The sequence below is a fragment of the Theropithecus gelada genome, chromosome 5, assembly GCF_003255815.1.
Source record: "Theropithecus gelada isolate Dixy chromosome 5, Tgel_1.0, whole genome shotgun sequence".
In the NCBI taxonomy this organism is placed as follows: domain Eukaryota; kingdom Metazoa; phylum Chordata; class Mammalia; order Primates; family Cercopithecidae; genus Theropithecus; species Theropithecus gelada.
This window is the reverse complement of record NC_037672.1, coordinates 110,022,273-110,040,966: the sequence shown is the minus strand read 5'-3', so window position 1 is coordinate 110,040,966 and position 18,694 is coordinate 110,022,273. Positions and strand designations below refer to the sequence as shown.

General features: G+C 38.7%; 1 protein-coding gene across 1 annotated transcript in view; it reads left to right on the top strand.

Annotated features, from left to right (window-relative positions):
- Positions 1-2,945, top strand: part of ZGRF1 (zinc finger GRF-type containing 1) — an 83,066-nt gene extending 80,121 nt beyond the window's left edge. The window contains exons 24-27 of the mRNA XM_025386149.1: positions 997-1,173; positions 1,310-1,444; positions 2,150-2,411; positions 2,594-2,945. Coding sequence (XP_025241934.1) covers positions 997-1,173; positions 1,310-1,444; positions 2,150-2,411; positions 2,594-2,751 — 732 coding nt within the window. The 3' untranslated portion in view covers positions 2,752-2,945. The remainder of the gene's footprint in view (positions 1-996; positions 1,174-1,309; positions 1,445-2,149; positions 2,412-2,593) is intronic.
- The last annotated feature ends 15,749 nt before the right edge of the window (positions 2,946-18,694 follow it).

Genomic DNA, 18,694 nt, shown 5'->3' with positions numbered 1-18,694 from the left:
GAACCGTTGCGCCCGGCTTGAGCATTATTTTTCTTTCAGCATTTTTATACTTGACACTTTTGTCAGCAGTTTCATGTGCTTGCTGACTTAGACTTATAAACGTAGACAAATTTATGCCCCAAAGAGTACTAGGATTTTTTTTTTTTTTTTTGCCATAGAAGATTCTTTCTCCATGTGGTCATTAATCCTGCATTGAATTATACATGTATTATTGTTAGAGCACCTTGTAGCTATTCAATTCTAACAATACTACAGAACTTTTTGCTCGAATAGCCCTAAAGTAGATAGGACTTGGATTTTATGATGCATTAATAAAATCTGTAACTTCTTTGAAGATTCAGAATGAAAAATGGCTTTTACTCAATGAGGGAAGTTAATGAGATATCTGCGACACCTAATTTTTTAAGAGATTCTTTTCAATTTAGTGTTAGACCAAATCCAGATATATTATAAAAGCATAATGTTGGCCAAGCGTGATGGCTCACACCTGTAATCCCAGCACTTTGGGAGGTCAAGGCGGGTGGATCACTTGAGTTCAAGACCAGCTTGGCCAACATGGGGAAACCCAGTCTCTACAAAAATACAAAAATTAGCCAGGTGTGATGGCAGATGCCTGTAATTCCAGCTACTTGGGAGGCTGAGGCAGAAGAATCGCTTGAACCCAGGAGGTGGAGGCTGCAGTGAGCCAAGATCATGCCATTGCACTCCAGCATGGGCAACAGAGCGAGACTCCATCTCAAAAAAAAAAAACACCATAATGTTAGGAGCCAAACTTACTAGATAAGTCTAAGGTTGACATATTTTATATTTTCTAATTTTTCTAATTTAATATGAACATATTTTTAGTAATTAAAAAATATATTTTTATTTTTTGTAATTCATCTCCTAAGACCCTACATAATATAGCAATATTTTTAATTTTAAAAACATAATATTCTTTCCATAGAAGAATAAAAAAGTTATGGGTTCTTACTTTTCTTCTTTTAAATTTCTTAGGGTCACAAGCCAATTCTATTGAGAACTCAATACCGTTGTCATCCTGCAATCAGTGCTATTGCTAATGATCTGTTTTACAAAGGAACCCTCATGAATGGTGTAACAGAAATAGAGAGGAGCCCTTTATTGGAATGGCTACCAACCCTGTGTTTTTATAATGTTAAAGGACTAGAACAGGTAAATGACATTAATGTTGATGAGAGTCAACATGGTTTAGGTTCCTTGTTTAATTTTGTTGTTGTTTGTATGATTTTACTTGGTTTTGCCGTAGCCTTTCTGGGAAATATAATTTAGGATCTGTTTCTTACTCCAGATAGAAAGAGATAACAGCTTTCATAATGTGGCAGAAGCTACTTTTACACTGAAGCTGATTCAATCACTGATTGCAAGTGGAATAGCAGGCTCTATGATTGGCGTGATAACATTATACAAATCCCAGATGTACAAGGTTGGTATTATGTATTACAGCATTTGTCATATATTAAATATTGCAATTACATATTACCACATTTGATATTACATTTATAGTAGTCGGTTTGGTGCCTGAAAAACTTTTGGTACTGTAATTAATGTATTAAAAAAGAAACATTCTGATTTTTTTCTAGTCTGGCTTTTTTTCTGTGTAATTAAATGTAAACCTAACAAGGTTTAATTAAATTTAGTTTACCGCTATTGGGGCAAAAATGCAAAAAAACAAATTAGAGGAAAGAAAATATGGTGTATGCTTTGTAGACAGATGGGATTGAATCTCAGTTATCCAAAATGTTCCTTTATTATTAGTACATTTTATCACTAAATCAAGGATAGATACCAAATATTAATGTACACATAAGCCAATTACTTCTAACTAGATTTTTCTTTTTTCTTTTAGTATTTTTTGATCTGTTTCATTATTAGTTTATCAGCTCCAAATCAGCATATCCAAATGAGTTACGCAGCAATAGATAAATCACTTTTGATTTTGTGTCGTAATTAATATTGTCATCTAGTCATTTATCTATCATTTTAGAAACTAGCCAAATCTATGTGAGTCATAAAAGAAAAATGAAAATTATTTACTGTTAGTTAAATTATAGTGGTTGCTTTGAGCAGGTTCAGAAGCTTAAGTTCTTCACAATCTCTCACCACATGATTCCTATCTTTTCCTCCACAGCTTTGTCATTTACTCAGTGCTGTGGACTTTGGCCATCCTGATATTAAAACTGTGCAGGTGTCCACAGTAGATGCTTTTCAGGGAGCTGAAAAGGAGATCATTATTCTGTCCTGTGTAAGGACAAGACAAGTAGGATTCATTGATTCAGAAAAAAGAATGAATGTTGCATTGACTAGAGGAAAGAGGCATTTGTTGATTGTGGGAAATTTAGCCTGTTTGAGGAAAAATCGACTGTGGGGACGAGTGATCCAACACTGCGAAGGTAAAATAAAAATGTGTTTAATTCATGCGTATCAAGTTCAAACTGACTTTTATGGGTTAATGCTTGGGGTGCTTCAAGCAGGAACAGTTCTGAATTTGTCACTGGGGGAAGTAACTGACATGATGATATTGGGACCTCTGTAAAATAAAGAATAGTTGTCTCATGTCGTATGTTTTTTTAAGGAAGGAAAGATGGATTGCAAGATGCAAACCAGTATGAACCACAGCTGAACCATCTCCTTAAAGATTATTTTGAAAAACAAGCGGAAGAAAAACAGAAGAAAAAGAGTGAAAAAGAGAAATCTAAAGATAAATCTCATTCACAAAAAGACATGATGTAAATATTTTGTATTTATGTAAAGTCAGACTCATTTTACATTGTATATTTTTATATATTTATTACTCTAAACCCTCTTATTAAAAATACTTTATGATATTTAAATAACATAGTAAACACATGTAAAAATTTTGTTCTTCAAAAAAGTGTACAAAAGGTAGTATAAAATCCTAATAAAAATAAGCTTTTTTCTAAGAAGAATGATTTCTGTTTGCTAAAGAAATGAATTTTACAAGGGGCAGGGTATGGAGAATACCTGTATACTTCAATAATAGTGAATGTCTCCAGAGCTCATCTGTTGGAACATATCTACACAATCAGATATACCAACACCTTTCTAAACTTTATCAGAATATTTTTTAAAAGATTATAAGACCCCCCATTTTATAAATAAAAACATATTCACAAATATATTTTTATGTTTAAAAGTTTTGAAAAGTACACAAAAGAAGAAAGAAAAACACTAAAAGTTTACACCTGGAGATAGCAGTGTTCAACACCTGGCCATGGCTGGTGCTTTGCACCTATACCTGATATAATAGGTGCTTAATAAGTATCCATTGGAAGAATGAAGAGATGAAAGAAAGATTACCTTTGGTTCATTTTCTTCTAGTCTTTTTCCTCTGCATTTGTTTGCATAGTAGGTATTGATATATATATGGGTTACAACTTTTTATTATAAAAATAATACATTCTTGTAGAAAATTTGCAAAATATAAGAAAGTATACAACAGAAAACAAAAATCACCTAGAAATATACTACCCGGAGATAATCACTAACATATTCCTTTAGTCTTTTTTCTATGCTTATATTCTATGTGTATATACGTAGTTAAGTTTTAAACAATTTGTGTCCACATTGATTCTTAGACATTATTAACAAAAGAGCATTTATACATCCTGGAAAGAAAAATGACAAGGGCTTGATTATAATTAATATCAATGCAATATTTTTACCAATTAAAAAAAATCTTAGTGACCGAAGTCACTCAATATTCATTTCAAAGATGCAGGAAAATTCAAATATTTTGTGACCCAAGTCACTCAATATTCATTTCAAAGATGCAGGAAATATTTATTTCAAAGATGCAGGAATTATTTCACAATAAAAAGAAAATGACCAGTCGGTCTCTATGGAACTCTTAGGAAAAAAAATAAATTCAGTAACAAAACTTGTGGTTTAATAATTCTCCAAGCCTTTTCCCAAATGTGTTAGTTACTACTTGCAACAATAGTTGCTTTTTTAAGTGTTCATCCAGACTGAAGTGAAAGATGTGACTTCCAACAGATCCTTACAAAGCAGAGGAATAGTTGAAGGAAGTATTACAGAACCACGTTTTACCCACGAACTCTACAATCTAACTGACAACATACATTTAAACTGGATTCCTGAGTTTTGCGGCCCAGACCTCCCTATTTTTTATTTCTTAATTTTGAGTCGTTGGCCAGCTGGAGCTAGGTCTCAAGTAATTTATTTTCCCCAAAAAGAGTATATAGATGATATATCCTTTGAGGTTTTGTATATCTGAGGATATATTTCTTTTACATACACTTATGAGAGCTATATAAACACTATGTAAATTGCCCTTGGCTTCACTTACTGTTCATTTGGATGATAATTGAACTTCTTTCTCAGATCTATAGCTGGATGACTGACTGATTTTGCACAATTCCTAGTCTAAATCCTACTAGCTTTTATCTAGAACTGCTCAATCTTCTGTACTTGTGCCTGTGCTGTCATTAATTGCTCCCTTCCCTTCATCTCTCATTTTGTCAGTTTTCCAGAAATTTCCATTTCTACCATGATATAGGGACAGGTCTTGATGGTGTAGAGTAAGACTTCTCAACTTTGGCATTTTTAACGTTTTTGGACCAGATAATTCTTTCTTATGGGGGGCTGTCCTGTGCCCTTTAGCAGCATCCCTGGCCTCTGCCCATGAGATGCCAGTGGCACCTTACCCCAAAGTTGTGACAGTTAAAAATGCCTCCAGACATTGCCAAATATTCTGATGTAGAGGGTAGGTTCAGCATTCCAGCAATCTCAAAAAGCAGTAACTGCACTTGAAAGTATAGCTGCCTTATTTTTTGGTAGTTATAAATCTTGTATTTTTGATATTTAATAAAGGAGAGAAGGGTCTTATTTTTAAGTGAGCATGACTACTCTGTTTCTAATGCCATTATACATGTACTGTATCAATTTTATATTTTCAACCCAGGGATATCATTGTAGCAGTTCATTACTATTCCTCCCAACTTGTGACAATAGGTCAGCTAGGAGTGTCAAATATTTATCTTACGTGTTTTCATAGTTATTTTAATGTGACAGAGGCCACTGGAACCTTTTTTTTTAATTATTATTTTTATTTTTTTTGAGACACAGTCTTGCTCTGTTGCCCGGGCTGGAGTGCAGTGGTATGATCTCAGCTCACTGCAACCTCTGCCTCCCAGCTTCAGGCGATTCTTCTGCCTCGGCCTCCCAAGTAGCTGGGATTACAGGTGCCCACCACCATGCCCGGCTAATTTTTGTATTTTTAGTAGAGATGGGGTTTCACCATGTTGGTCAGGCTGGTCTCGAACTCCTAACCTCAGGTGATCTGCCCACCTCAGCCTCCCAAAGTGCTGGGTGAGCCACCGTGCCTGGGTCCTTTTTAAACAGGAACACATCGAAATCTTTAAAAGAACTTCCCATTCAACAACATTCCTCTTGTTTAGAACATAAGAAGTTAGTATAAATGTTATGGTGTAGAAGGTGGCAAAGAGATGGCTAATATACTATGCTACTATTTTTGCTAAGGGATTAGCTCTATCTTATAACTACATAGCTATTATTTCCCTTTTTCTAATTTATAGCATATTGTAACAGAAAACTAAAAATTAATAGAAAATGTTGGTTTTTGCAGAACCATTCTTTCTATTCTTTCTAGCCCACATGCATAGCTCACTAGGTTAAGCACTCTTTTCCACCAGGCACTTTAGAAAAGACAAAGTAATGGTGGTGCAGGGGAAGAAATGGAAATGGTTTAGTCTCTGTTTCCATGCTGCCCCCATTCCCTTAGTTTAGGAGGGAGATTCCCACCTGGGCGAGAAGATGGAGAGGCTTTCTTTCACTCTGAGTGGACCTTACTCCACAGTGGAAATGGTATTAATAGTTTTGTCTCTGGTTTTAATCTTTACCATTCTGGATTGAGTCACAGAATGTCATCCCAAAGTGTAATGTCAGCTGCAGCAGGCCTGGTTTATATTAATAAAACATTCTTCTGATTGGGTGGTGTTGATCATTGTGGAGTTGTTTTTGGCTCCATGATATATTTTGAGTGGAAACATACTATCTGAACCCTGAATATTAATATGGTCTTTATATGTATTTTCAGTAAGAAAAAGATAACAATATTTGACATTAAAAAAAAAAATCCCTAAAGCCCAGGCTAACACATTCTTTATCTTTTTCATCTCAAATTCCAAGGTTGGATAGACATGAATTGAACTTTAAGAAGCATCCCATTCAATAACAATCAAAATATTAAAATTTCTTAGGATTTTACAAGATACTCAAAGTAATAAGCCAGTTTTACAATGATAGCCATCAAACATCTATACATAACAATAATCTTAAAACAATGTCTTCCAACTTGTGTTCATTAAATGATAGGATTATATTAAAATGTCAAGATTTTAATTTATAGAATGTCTATTAGTTTATGTATCACAAATTGAAATAGAATGAAATTTCTAGGCTTTAATCTACTTATCATTAATTGCTTACTTTATATAGTATGTGTGTTGGATTTTTTTTATTTTTCAAGATTTTTTCACAAACATCTCATTTACCCCAGTGGGGGGATAGGTATTTTCCCCATTCTGTAAATGATTTAGCCAAGGATCAGAAAAATTGAAGTGATCCACCTAATCTACCATGAGTAGTACAAGGCAGGGCTGGAACCCAAGCTAATCCAATTCTGAGGCTAGGCTATTTGCACCACCTGCATTGTAAGTCACTTTATCAAAGGATAAAAGACCAAAAATTTTACAATCCTCTTTGATCCAACTAGACTCGTTTCCTGATCATTTACCTTAGTTAATTTAGTATGAAACCATTTATTAACAATGTGTTTTTGTTTGTTTGTTTTTTGAGATAGATGGGGTTTCACCATGTTGGCCAGGCTGGTCTCGAACTCCTGACCTCAGGTGATCCGCCCCCACCTGGCCTCTCAAAGTGCTGGGATTACAGGCGTGAGCCACTGTGCCTGGCCTATTTGTTGGACAATCTATACCTTCCTGGTAAATATAATTTTTACTAGAGAAATGGGTTTGTTGATTTCTCTTTGAATGTCTACATTTGCTACTATAAGATGTAGTTTGCTACTTAATGCAAGAGAAATATTATTAACGAAAACGTATTTATAGCTGAAATAGTGATTCTTAAAATTCTTATAATTCTCAAAAGTAGGTGAAAAAATAATATACTTTGCTTTCCTCTATAGCCAGCTCCTGTCCTTATTCAAAATTTGAATTGTGAAAAATTACAGGTTGCTTGAGGTTATGAAGCTTAGTTTAAAACTTCAAAATAAAACATAACTTTTGGTATTGCTCTTTTATATTTGAACAAAAAACATTTGATTTGGGATGCCAAAGCAAACCCAAAAATCTGCTTGCTCTTGACTATGGTTTAATTTAAAGACAGCTGTGAAATATCTTTATACTAATTAGATTTGTTTATATTAAATAAGAATGAACTGGAAGTTGGTGATTTACTCGACAGATATTGGACCTTGAAAATTAAATAATTGCTCTAAAAACATTAGATCAACACTGATTTGAAATCCCTGCTTTGTAATTAGCCATGAGTGAAATGTGTATTTAGTTCAAGTTGTGTGTTTGGTTTACATTAGCATGACTTGATTATAAAGCAAAGGAAAAATACTAACCAAATGTCTCCGTAGTCCTCTAAGTTCTGTCATCCTGAAACACAAGTTAGTTTGATTTTTAAAAAATCTAGTCCTGATAATAAATGAAGATGTATGTGTGCATGCTTGCATGTGTGGAAAATCAGGAAGCAGTCACCTTGCAGGCTAAAGAACTGGTAGAGAAAATTTCCTAAGTGAAAGTTTTAGGGTACCTATGCTAGCCAGCCTCTTTAAAGACAGATATAGTTCATTTCATTGGATGAATTATGATGGATTTATGGCTTCTTGGAATAGAACTAATTATTTCTTTGGTGCCATTAAAGTCAGTGCATTCATTGAGCATCTGCTCTGTGGCTGGCCCTTTGTGCACAACAGGCATATGCAGCTTGTTTTATGTGTTAGGCCAGGCATGGAGTGCAAGGCTAGTTATGTACCACTCCACCCCGACATGGGGCAAAGTAGAGCTCTTCCTGATGGAAAAACTTAGGGGCATACTTGAAGCAAGAAAATTGGGCTCCTTTCCCTATTCTTTTGGAATATATACTTCTAAATAAGAGCTAACATGACCATGATGCCATCAGGAGCTCAATACTTTGTCTCCTACTTCCTTAGGTTCTTTATATCTAGAGTCAATATCAGGCTATGGGGTATGAAGTAGAAGTTAGATCTTTGAAGACCAGGTAAGTCATAGAGAGGGAGAAGAATAGTTGTGAATGGAAGGGAGTAACTGGTGGGGAAGACAACATGGTTAACAAATTCTGAAGTATAAAAAGATCCCACGTCCTTCAGCGCGGCTGTGGATGTATGTATAACCAGCTGACATCTCCCACAGGTTTGTGACTCCTTTTAGGTATTATGAGCCCTATCCAGTGTTGTGAATGGATGATGATGACCTTTCTGAGTAACATGGTGACATCACATAAGAACAAAATTAGAGCATAAGGTAAAGTGTAATGAACAGCAAGCAGTCCAGGGTCATTTGATGAGTCTAGACATTGTTGTATGAGACCAGACATTGTTATATGCACTATGTATGTTGCCTAAGTAAGCTGACTGAATATAAGGGACCAAGGACAAAATAGTCAACATATTGGTAAAGGAATCACATACATAACTTTAGTGCCAATGGCTCTTAAGGATCATGTTTTGCATTTATAATTTGGGATCAGCACCAGTACAGTAGGTGCTCAGTAACTATAGAATGTTATAAAAATCTAGAATGGGCAGGGCATGGTAGCTCATGAGTGTAATCTTAGCACTTTGGGAGGCCAAGGTGGGTGGATCACTTGAACTCAGAAATTCAAGACCAGCCTGGCCAACATGGTGAAACCCTGTCTCTACTAAAAATACAAAAATTAGCTGTATGTGGTGGTGTGTGCCTGTAGTTCTAGCTACTCAGGAGGCTGAGGCAGGAGAATCACTTAAACCCAGGAGGTGAAGGTTGCAGTGAGCCAAGACTGCGCCACTGCACTCCAGCCTAGGTGGACAGAGTGAGACTCCCTCTCAAAAAAAAAAAAAAAAGGCCAGGCATGGTGGTGTGTGCCTGTAGTCCCAGCTGTTCAGGAGGCTGAGGTGGGAGGATCACTTGAGCTCAGGTGGTGGAAGCTTCAGGGAGCTGAGATCACACCACTGCACTCCAGCCTGGGCACCAGCCAGAGTGAGACTCTGTCTCAAAAAAATATATATAGATATCCAGATGATCTGTTTTCTTTCGTATTTTGCATACTTTAAATGTTTTAAAATGAATCAAACTGGGTTTATTTCTCTTACCTTCTAGTATGTGCTCTCATGTATGCCTTATTTTTTCTTTGAGACAGTGTCTCTGTCACCCTGGTTGGAGTGCAGTGGTGTGATCAAACTCCTGGGCTCAAGTGATCTGCCCACCTTGGCTTCCCAAAGTGCTGGGATTACAGGCATGAGTCACCATGCCTGGTCAGTGCCTAATTTATATGCTTGAAGCATGAATACCTCATTCTGCTTTCTGTTTTTATTCATTATGGCACGTCTATTCTCTTTCCCCTTATTTTTGTTTAATTCTATTTATATGCTTTTGAATAGATAATAACATTGCCATGGTTTGTTCAAGAGGAACAAAAGGGAATACAGCACAAAGTTTCCCCTGCTCCTGTGTCCTCCAGCCTCCCAGGTTTCCTCCCCAGAATCAACCAATGCTATAAGATCCCTATATTTCCTTGCAGAAATACCTTACTAACATACAGGTAAATGCATATAAATATCTCCCCAGCCACCAGCTTTTATTTTTTAAAATTTATTTTGTTTTTATTTTTTACAGACAGGGTCTTGCTCTGTCCCTCAGGCTGGAGTGCAGTGGCATGATCTTAGCTCACTACAGCCTCAACCTCCTAGCCTCAAGTGGTCCTCCCAACTTAGCCTTCCCAGTAGCTAGGATGACAAGTGCATGCCAGGCTAATTTTTTTTTGTATTTTTTTGTTGGGACAGGGTCCAACTGTGTTGCCCTTGCTGGGGCTCAAGAGATTCTCTTGCCTCAGCATCACAAATGCTGGGATTATAGGTGTGAGATGCCAGGTCTCACTTTTTTTTTTAAAGTTGGGGCTTCATTTCATCATCCAGGATGCAGTGCAGTGGCACAAACATAGCTCACTATAGCCTTTTTGTAGAGAAGGGGCCTCAATATGTTGCCTAGGCTAGGCTTGAACTTGTGGCCTTAAGCAAGCCTCCTGCCTTGGCCTCCCAAACTCCTGGGATTACAAGCATGAGCCACTGTACCTAGCCTGGTCTCCCTCTTTTACACGGTAGACTACTATGTAAGAAATTTTGTATACCTTGCCTTTTTCACTGAACAATGTATCTTAGAGTTCATTCCATGTTGTCTATACTTAAAAAAAAATCATCTGAGATTTATTATCACCCTAAATTACTCCAACATGCTGCTGACCATGACCTCTCCCTCACTCCCACACACACCTTCTGGCTTCATGATCTCTCATTTCCTGACTCGTTACTATTCTGACATTCTATTAGTTTCCTTATCTTTTCCTCTCTGTCCAGACACCATCCTGCTTAAGCATTCTCAACTGCCTTGGCAAATTAGTGGCTTGCTGCAGTTTTTTTTTCCAGCTGATAAAACTCTATAGATTTATTCAAACATCCTTTTCCATTTTCTTACACCTGGGCTTCTGGGTGCTCTAGAGGAAATTATTCTAACGTGCAGATGGGTGCCACAACACATTTATGATAACTGATCTCACATGTCCCATATGCCCAGAAGTTGTATGTCCCTAAGCTCTTCAACTCATTATCTTCAGTCACTCTCCCCACCAGAATGATTTTTCTAACATTGCAGATATGATCACATTAGAAATATTTTTTATCGCATCTCATCACCTATAATATTGTTTCTCAACATGTGATCATTGGTCAACCTGTGTCAGAACCACTGACTTCAAAGTCATTTATCCTAAGAAATATGTTTTTGTTTTTAAAAACCACTTGTATTGAGGTATGTAAAATATGCATAATTTAAGTGTACATCTTGATGAATTTTGACAAATGTATGTACACCTTTATAACCACCATCAAAATCGAGAACATTTCCATTACCTGCAAAGTTCCCCTGGGCCCCTTTGGGGTGAGTCAATCTCTCCTCCCCAAGATAACCACTAATCCACTCTCCAGAGACTGCTTTTACCTGTGTTAAAACTTTGTATACCCTTTTCACAAGATGGTGCCGAACGCGAAGAAGGAAGCTCCTGCCCCACCTAAAGCCAAAGAAAGCTCCTGCCCCTCCTTTTGGCGAAGTCTTTGAAGACCAAAAGACGGGGTTGAAGGGTGTCCACGGCCACAAAAAAAAAAAAAAAAAAAAAAAAGATCCGTACATCACCCACCTTCTGGCCGCCCAAGATACTGCAACTCTGGAGGCAGCCCAAATATCCTCGGAAGAACGCCCCCAGGAGAAACAAGCTGGACCACTAAGCTGTCATCAGGTTTCTGCTTACCACTGAGTCTGCCATGAAGACCACATAAGATGTTCACTAGTTTATTTTCTTCTGTTACCAAGACTGCCAAGTTTGACTATCTAGGAATCAAGGTAATGTTAAGAGAGAGACAAAAGGAGTTCCTTCTGTCTGTTATTTTTCTTTTCTTTTTTTCTTTTTCCTTTTTTTTCTTTTCTTTTTTTTTTTTTTGAGACGGAGTCTCTCTCTGTCGCCCAGCCTGGAATACAGTGGCACGATCTCCGCTCACTGCAAGCTCCGCTTCCCAGGTTGACGCCATTGTCCTGCATCAGCCTCCTGAGTAGCTGGGACTACAGGCGTCCTCCACCACGCCCGGCTAATTTTTTGTATTTTTTCAGTAGAGAAGGGGTTTCACTGTGTTAGCCTGGATGCTCTTGATCTCCTGACCTCGTGATCCGCCCATCTCGGCCTCCCAAAGTGCTGGGATTACAGGCGTGAGCCACCGTGCCCGGCCCTATCTGTTATTTTTCATTGGTTTAGGAGTTTGGAGCTTGTTAGATTCAGTTGTGAGTGATAGAAAACCCAAAATAACAATGCCCTCAACAATTAGAAGTTTATTTCTCCCATGCAAATAAGTTGGGAAGGAAGCAATGGAGAACTGATAGGGTGTGGCTGTTCCACCATCTCCAGGCTGTGTACCTCTTCCTCATGACCCAAGATGGAAATCCATATATTATATCCATATTCTAAGCAGCAGGGTAAAGGAAAAGCAAGGGAGGAGGGCATGCCCCTGCCCTTAAGGACATGAAGTTGCATGTGCCACTTCTGTTTGCATCTCATTGGCTAAAATTGAGTTGTACTGACCTCTCTTAGCCGCAAGGAAAGTGAGAAATGTAGTCTTTAACTATAGGCAGCCAAATGCCCAGCTAAAAATGGGGATCTAACTACTATAAAAGAAGGAGAAAATGACTAGTTGAGCACCACTGACTGTCTTTTCTGTAGCACTGTCACATTAAAGACATTCCCATTCAATCTTGTTGGGATATATCTATCTCATTGCATGTCTTGAAGATTTCAGGAGGTGGTGTTCCCATCGTCAGTTCATGGGGTAAGTCCCAACTCTGGTGTGGAGCTTATGGATCTAAGGACAGGCATCTGTGGGGACATAGGGATTCTCCATGCTCAATAATAATGTGAGATGCTAGTGCCCTGTTTACATTTATGTTTCTGATCGTGTTGGCTCCACGGAGTGCTTTAATAGCCAATAAGAAAAAAAATGGCAACTTACTATGTACATTATTAGTCAACACTTAATGACAGCCAAATAACACTGTACAAACAAAGATTTCTTGGTATTTCAAAAAAAAGGTGGGTGGGGAATGGTAGGCATATCACACAATATACCTGGTGCCATACTAAAGGTATCCAAACTTGAAACTTCACAGTGGCAGGTTATATGAAATTTGTGTTGTGTCTTCAGGTGATTAAAAAAAAATATGACATCTATCCCGTTAAGTTGATGTTGATTTGGATGGAATTGCCTTTATAGTTGTACTTATATTTATAAATTTTGTTGGTTGTCATCACTTTGTAAGAGATAAAAACAAGGAATTTATAGTAAGATTTCTATTTGGCCATCTTTAGGTAACACTATAATAACAATAGCACTGTCTGCACTGATGAGGCCATAGAGAATATTTTCCCTTTCAGAAGGGTCAACACATAACTCAAGGAAAGCGCATAACCCTGAAATTGTCAAGCCTGGGTATACAGTGTGACAGGACTAGACTGCAGTTGTGATCTGGGTGATCTTAGGCAAGTTTCCTCATTTGTGAAAATGGTAATGACAATAATGTCCTCATTGGGATTTGTGCGAAGACAAAATTAAATAATATATTCAAGGTTGGTAGGTAGTATGGTGCCTGGCTCATTGTAGGTTTGCTTCCCCTCTTCAAGAAGCAGTCCCTATATCCTCCAAGTTTCCAAAAGGTATAAGCTGCAAATAAACATCTAAAAAATGTGCTCCAGAAAAACACTGAATCCTTTGGTTACCCAATGCAACCTAAAAATATGGAGAAAGACTAAGTAGAGAAAAAACTGCAAAAGAAATCTTTCTTTTAGAGGATAACTTTGTCAAGAGCAGTGCTGAGCACTTTGCCAAGAGCACTCTTGTCAAGAGCACTGACACAGCCTTGCCATAGCCATAGACTATACACTGTCCAATAAGGAGAAGGAGGAAAAAGTGATGGTCTTCATCTCTATGAATGCTATCTTGACCTAACTTTTAACTTGGTTCTCCACACCGATTAAATTACCTGGGCGAGTAAAGAAAAATCACTTTGTGTTCTGCAGTTACAGATTTATTTCTTCTTAAGTATCAAATTAAAGAGAAATTCCAATGTCAGCAAGCTGTGATTGAAATAGCTATCTAGATATTCTTTCCTGGCCAAATGCTTGGAACCAAGAGATTACTACTGACTTCTTAGGAGGCTGTATCCATATGTTTCTAATTATTACTTTAAACATTCTATGTGGTTTATTTCACCTCTATTTTATTAGGGAGAAAAAAGCACTTTGAATTTTTGGGTGAGAGGGAAGGAAAATGTTTTTATTTATTTATTTTTTTTGAGATGGAGTTTCACTCTGCCATCCAGCTGGAGTGCAGTGGCATGATCTTGGCTCACTGCAACCTGGCCACCTTCTGGGTTCAAGTGATCCTCCTGCCTCAGCCTCCTGAGTAGCTGGGATTACAGGCAAGAGCCACTACCCCCACCTAATTTTTGTATTTTCAGTAGAGATGGGATTTCACCATGTTGGCCAGGCAGGTCTCGAACTCCTGATCTCAAGTGATCCACCTGCCTCAGCCTCCTAAATTGCTGGGATTACAGGTGTGAGCCACTGCACCCGGCCGGAAAAGGCTTTTATTTCAATGAAGCACTACTCCGTTTTCAGAGACAGTCCCTCTGAGTTGCTCAGGCTGTAGTACAGTTGCACCATCTGGCTCAGTGCATCCAGGAACTCTTGGATTCAATTAATCTTCCCGCTTCCACCTCCCAAAGTGCTAAGATTGTAGGCATGAGCCACTATGCCCAGCCAGAAACACTTAACATTCTTGATGCCAATTTTATGAGACATTGAGAGCCAAAGGAAGACTCAGAGAAGAAACCAAAATACCATGTCACTTTTTGGGTGGCCAGCAATTTATCTTAAGAAACAACACACCGAAACCTAATACAATGTCCTTAAACCTCTGATCATTTGTTTTCTGAGAATATTGTTGGTCTCAAATCCAATGTAACTCAAATTATTTGAAGTATAAGAGTAAGACTAGGCCTGGTGCAATGGCTCACACCTGTAATCCCAACACTTTGGTAGGCTGAGGTGGACAGATCTCTTGAGCTCACGAGTTTGAGACCAGCTTGGACAGCATGGCAAAACCCCGTCTCTGCAAAAAATACAAAAATTAGCTGGGCATGGTGGCACACCCTTGTAATCCCAGCTACTCAAGAGGCTAAGGTGGGAGGATCACCTGAGCCAGGGAAGTCGAGGCTGCAGTGAGTGAGCCGTGATCATGACATTGCACTCCAGCCTGCATGACAGAAGCGAGACCCTGTCTCAATACATAAATAACTAACTAACTAAATAAATAAGAATAGAGCTTACCAAATTCATGCAAATAATAAAATTAGAATTTTCTCCACCTTTTGGTGGCATATTAGACTCTCCCCAGCTGGGAAATTTGAAAACGAAACAGAACAAAGTGAAAGCTGTCTTCTATTTAGGATATCAATAGGGTTTGGCTTTCGGTTAATATTGACATGAGTTTTATTTTTTATTTCTAGTCTATTTTGTTTTTTCAAAATTTCTTAGTAGACTTTTACCATATAGCCTTTTACCATTTATCTTTTGATTTTTTTGTACATTATTTTATTGTGAGATTAACCTTTTTCTTCCTTCAAGAGAAAATGAAACCTCAAATCCTCAAAAATAAAAACCCTGGAGAAAAAGAGAATTTGCTGAAAAGAATGCCATTATCCTCTTGCAAATCCTTTCCTTTCTCTTATTCTCAGTCCTGCTGTCTCATGCACCCGACAATAACACAACATAGTTTCAGTGTGGTGATTGCTGCTATAAAAATGCAGTTAAATAGAAACTCACAGTAGCGTCCTTCAGGGTAAAGATGGCTTCTGTCACAGAGAAAGCCAAAAGCCTAACAGCGTATGAAAGCAAAACTCAGAATCAAGTATTTTCCAAATCCTGATTATTTTTAAAACAGTAGCCATAGATGCCATATTTCCAAGCACAAATTGAAAAAAGGAGGAAAATTTTTAATTACGGCTGAGGGCAGGTCAAGAAGAAACACATTTAAAAAAGATTAGACACAAAGAATTTCCTGCTGGCAAGTGTTATTAAATAAGGGAGTGTATTACTTTGAGACTTTTTTTTTTTTTTTTTTTTAATCTGGCTGGGCACGGTGGATCATGCCTGTAATCCCAGCACTTTGGGAAGCTGAAGCAGACTGATCACTTGAGCCCAGGAGTTTGAGTCCAGCCTGGACAACATGGTGAAACCCCGTCTCTACTAAAAATACAAAAATTAGCCGGGCATGGTGGTGCTGTCTGTAGTTACAGCTACTCTGGAGGCTGAGGTGGGTGAATCGCTTGAACCTGGAAGGAGGAAGTTGCATTGAGTGGGATGATGCCACTGCACTCCAACCTGGGCGACAGAGCAAGACCCTGTCTCAAAACAAACAAACAAACAAACAAAAAATCAAGTCTTTCTTTAGAAATCCACTGGAACCCTATGATGAGGTCTCATCTCTCTGAAAGTTATGTGATGGAGCATTGAGGAGCTTTCCTTTCTCTGTTCAAGCCCAGCAATTTTGATTTAACGAGAATACTGAAATTGCAATGTATGTTCCTCTCCTCTAAAACAGTATTTCCACTGATAGTTCAAGAATAAGTTTTAAACGTTTGTCTTAAAATTACAGCATCCCATGTCAATGCAAATGGCTCAACTCCTGGGGCCTTAATTTTAACTGTGGATGAGTTCTATGATATAACTTACCCCACTTCAGACATCTCTGAACTGAAATTTCCTTCCAATGTTTGACAGAGACTACAAAAGAAAAGGCATTCTCCAGAAGGCCGGCATTTAAAAAAATAACAATTTCTGATTATGAATGTTCCAGTATTTACCTAGAACAGACAGAGATAAAAACTTAACTTACCACTACTCAGTAGAAAAAAAGATAACCACTATGAATATATTTTTCACTCTAGGATGTATGAGCTTATATGTCTGTCCAATCATTTAGATACGAATATCTATAAATTGGGGTCATACTAAACATTATGAGATTTAAAAATTAAATATCCATCAGAAATATAATTTTAATGTCTGCATGACTTTTGTTATTGTAGCAATTGTATGTAAATATATTTACTACCAACATTTTGTAGTAAATTATTGTATAATTTATTATTAGTCTCTACTGTTGATAAATGTGAGAAACTTAAATTCGTTCCAATTAACAGGTAAAGTGGTAAAATGGTAAGTCCTTAAGTTAACTTAGATCCTTGGGAAAGCATAGTAATTGGTTGACGAAGTTAAGGACAAGTAAAGTGGGAAAGAGATGAAAATGGCGAGCGGAAATAGAAATTTGGGTGTCTGGACCCATGAGCTAAGGCTTAAAGCAAATGACACTGAACACCTCTCTGTCCCCGCCCAACATTTTACACACATGACATCTAGCTAAAAATTAACATAAAATACCAATTCGGATGATAATTAAAATGTACCGGGGAACGACAAGCAGTCTGGAGAATGAATCTGAACGTGGCTCTGGGTGCGTGAAGAAAACATCTGTACAGACATGGTGTGATACACAAAGCCTGGACCCACTAAGTGCATCTGATTCCTTTTGAGCCTGAAGACCAAGTCCTTTTCCCCAGCCTATTGGGTCTTGGCGTCACTTCTAGCTGATTTGCTAAATCCTCAAAACAAAACAAAACTCGTGGGGCTTAAATATGGTTGTTCTCAAACTTGGCAACCATTAGAACCCGAGGGGAGGTGTTTTGTGTTTGTTTATTTCAGCTTTTGAAACTGCAGGTGAGGACGCAGCTGGGCACCGTGCGTTTGTAACCCGAGCCGCAGGTGAAGCTTCCCAGACGGCGTCCCCGGACCGACCTCGAGGCGACCCCAAACCCACTGTCCTCCGGTGGCCGACTGTCCTGGGAGCTTCCCCGCGGCCCCGAAACCCCGCAGTGCTCTCCCTATACCCTCTAGACGGCCGCGCCCCACCAGGAGGCGCCCCGACTTCGCCGCGCGCCCGCGGTGAATCGGCTGCCCTCGGGTGGGCCCGGCCCTCCCGGACCCGGGCGCTTCCTGAAAACGCTCAGGTGCGGCAGGAAGGGAGAGCAACCCCGAGAGGCGCAGCGGGCTGTAGGGGGCGCCTCCTGCACACCCGTCAGCGCTCGGGCTCCCTCAGACACCGCCCTCGCAAAAGATCTTGTTTTGTGTTTTGTTTTAAAAGTCTTCTCCGCCCCCGTGCTGCATGAAGGCGTAAATGAGGGAGGGGATGGAGGGGGTGGGAGGGGAGGGAGGGGGTGGAAGGGGAGGGAGGGGGAAACGGAGAAAAGAGGCGCTGGCGGACTGAATACCTTCTTTAAATTACTGCTGACACCTCGGTTCCAGGCCCCTAAAATCTCAATCAACAATCTATTAGAACTCAACAGGAGTAAAACTAAATCCTCGTTTAAGTGTATTTATCCGATCTCCTTTCTCTCTTTCAAATGCTAAATCCATTTCAGCATATGCCCCCTTCTTTCTCTCGCCTTTCTCTCAAGACTGGCAGCCCATACCACTCTTGTAAATATGAAAGATGCTAATCATATGACATATCACGTCTCCGTCGGAGCCGGAATAAAGCCTTCAGATTTGGGATCATTGCCTCCAGACAACAGCTTCATCAGCCGGAAAGTTGGTTTTTTTTCTCCTTTCCTTCAACCCTCAATCCCTTCTTTGTCTGGAGGAAAATGCAGCCGACTCGAGCCACCCAGGCCATATGGTTCACTCTGTATTTTCTTAGTTGAATTCTGAATTGTTT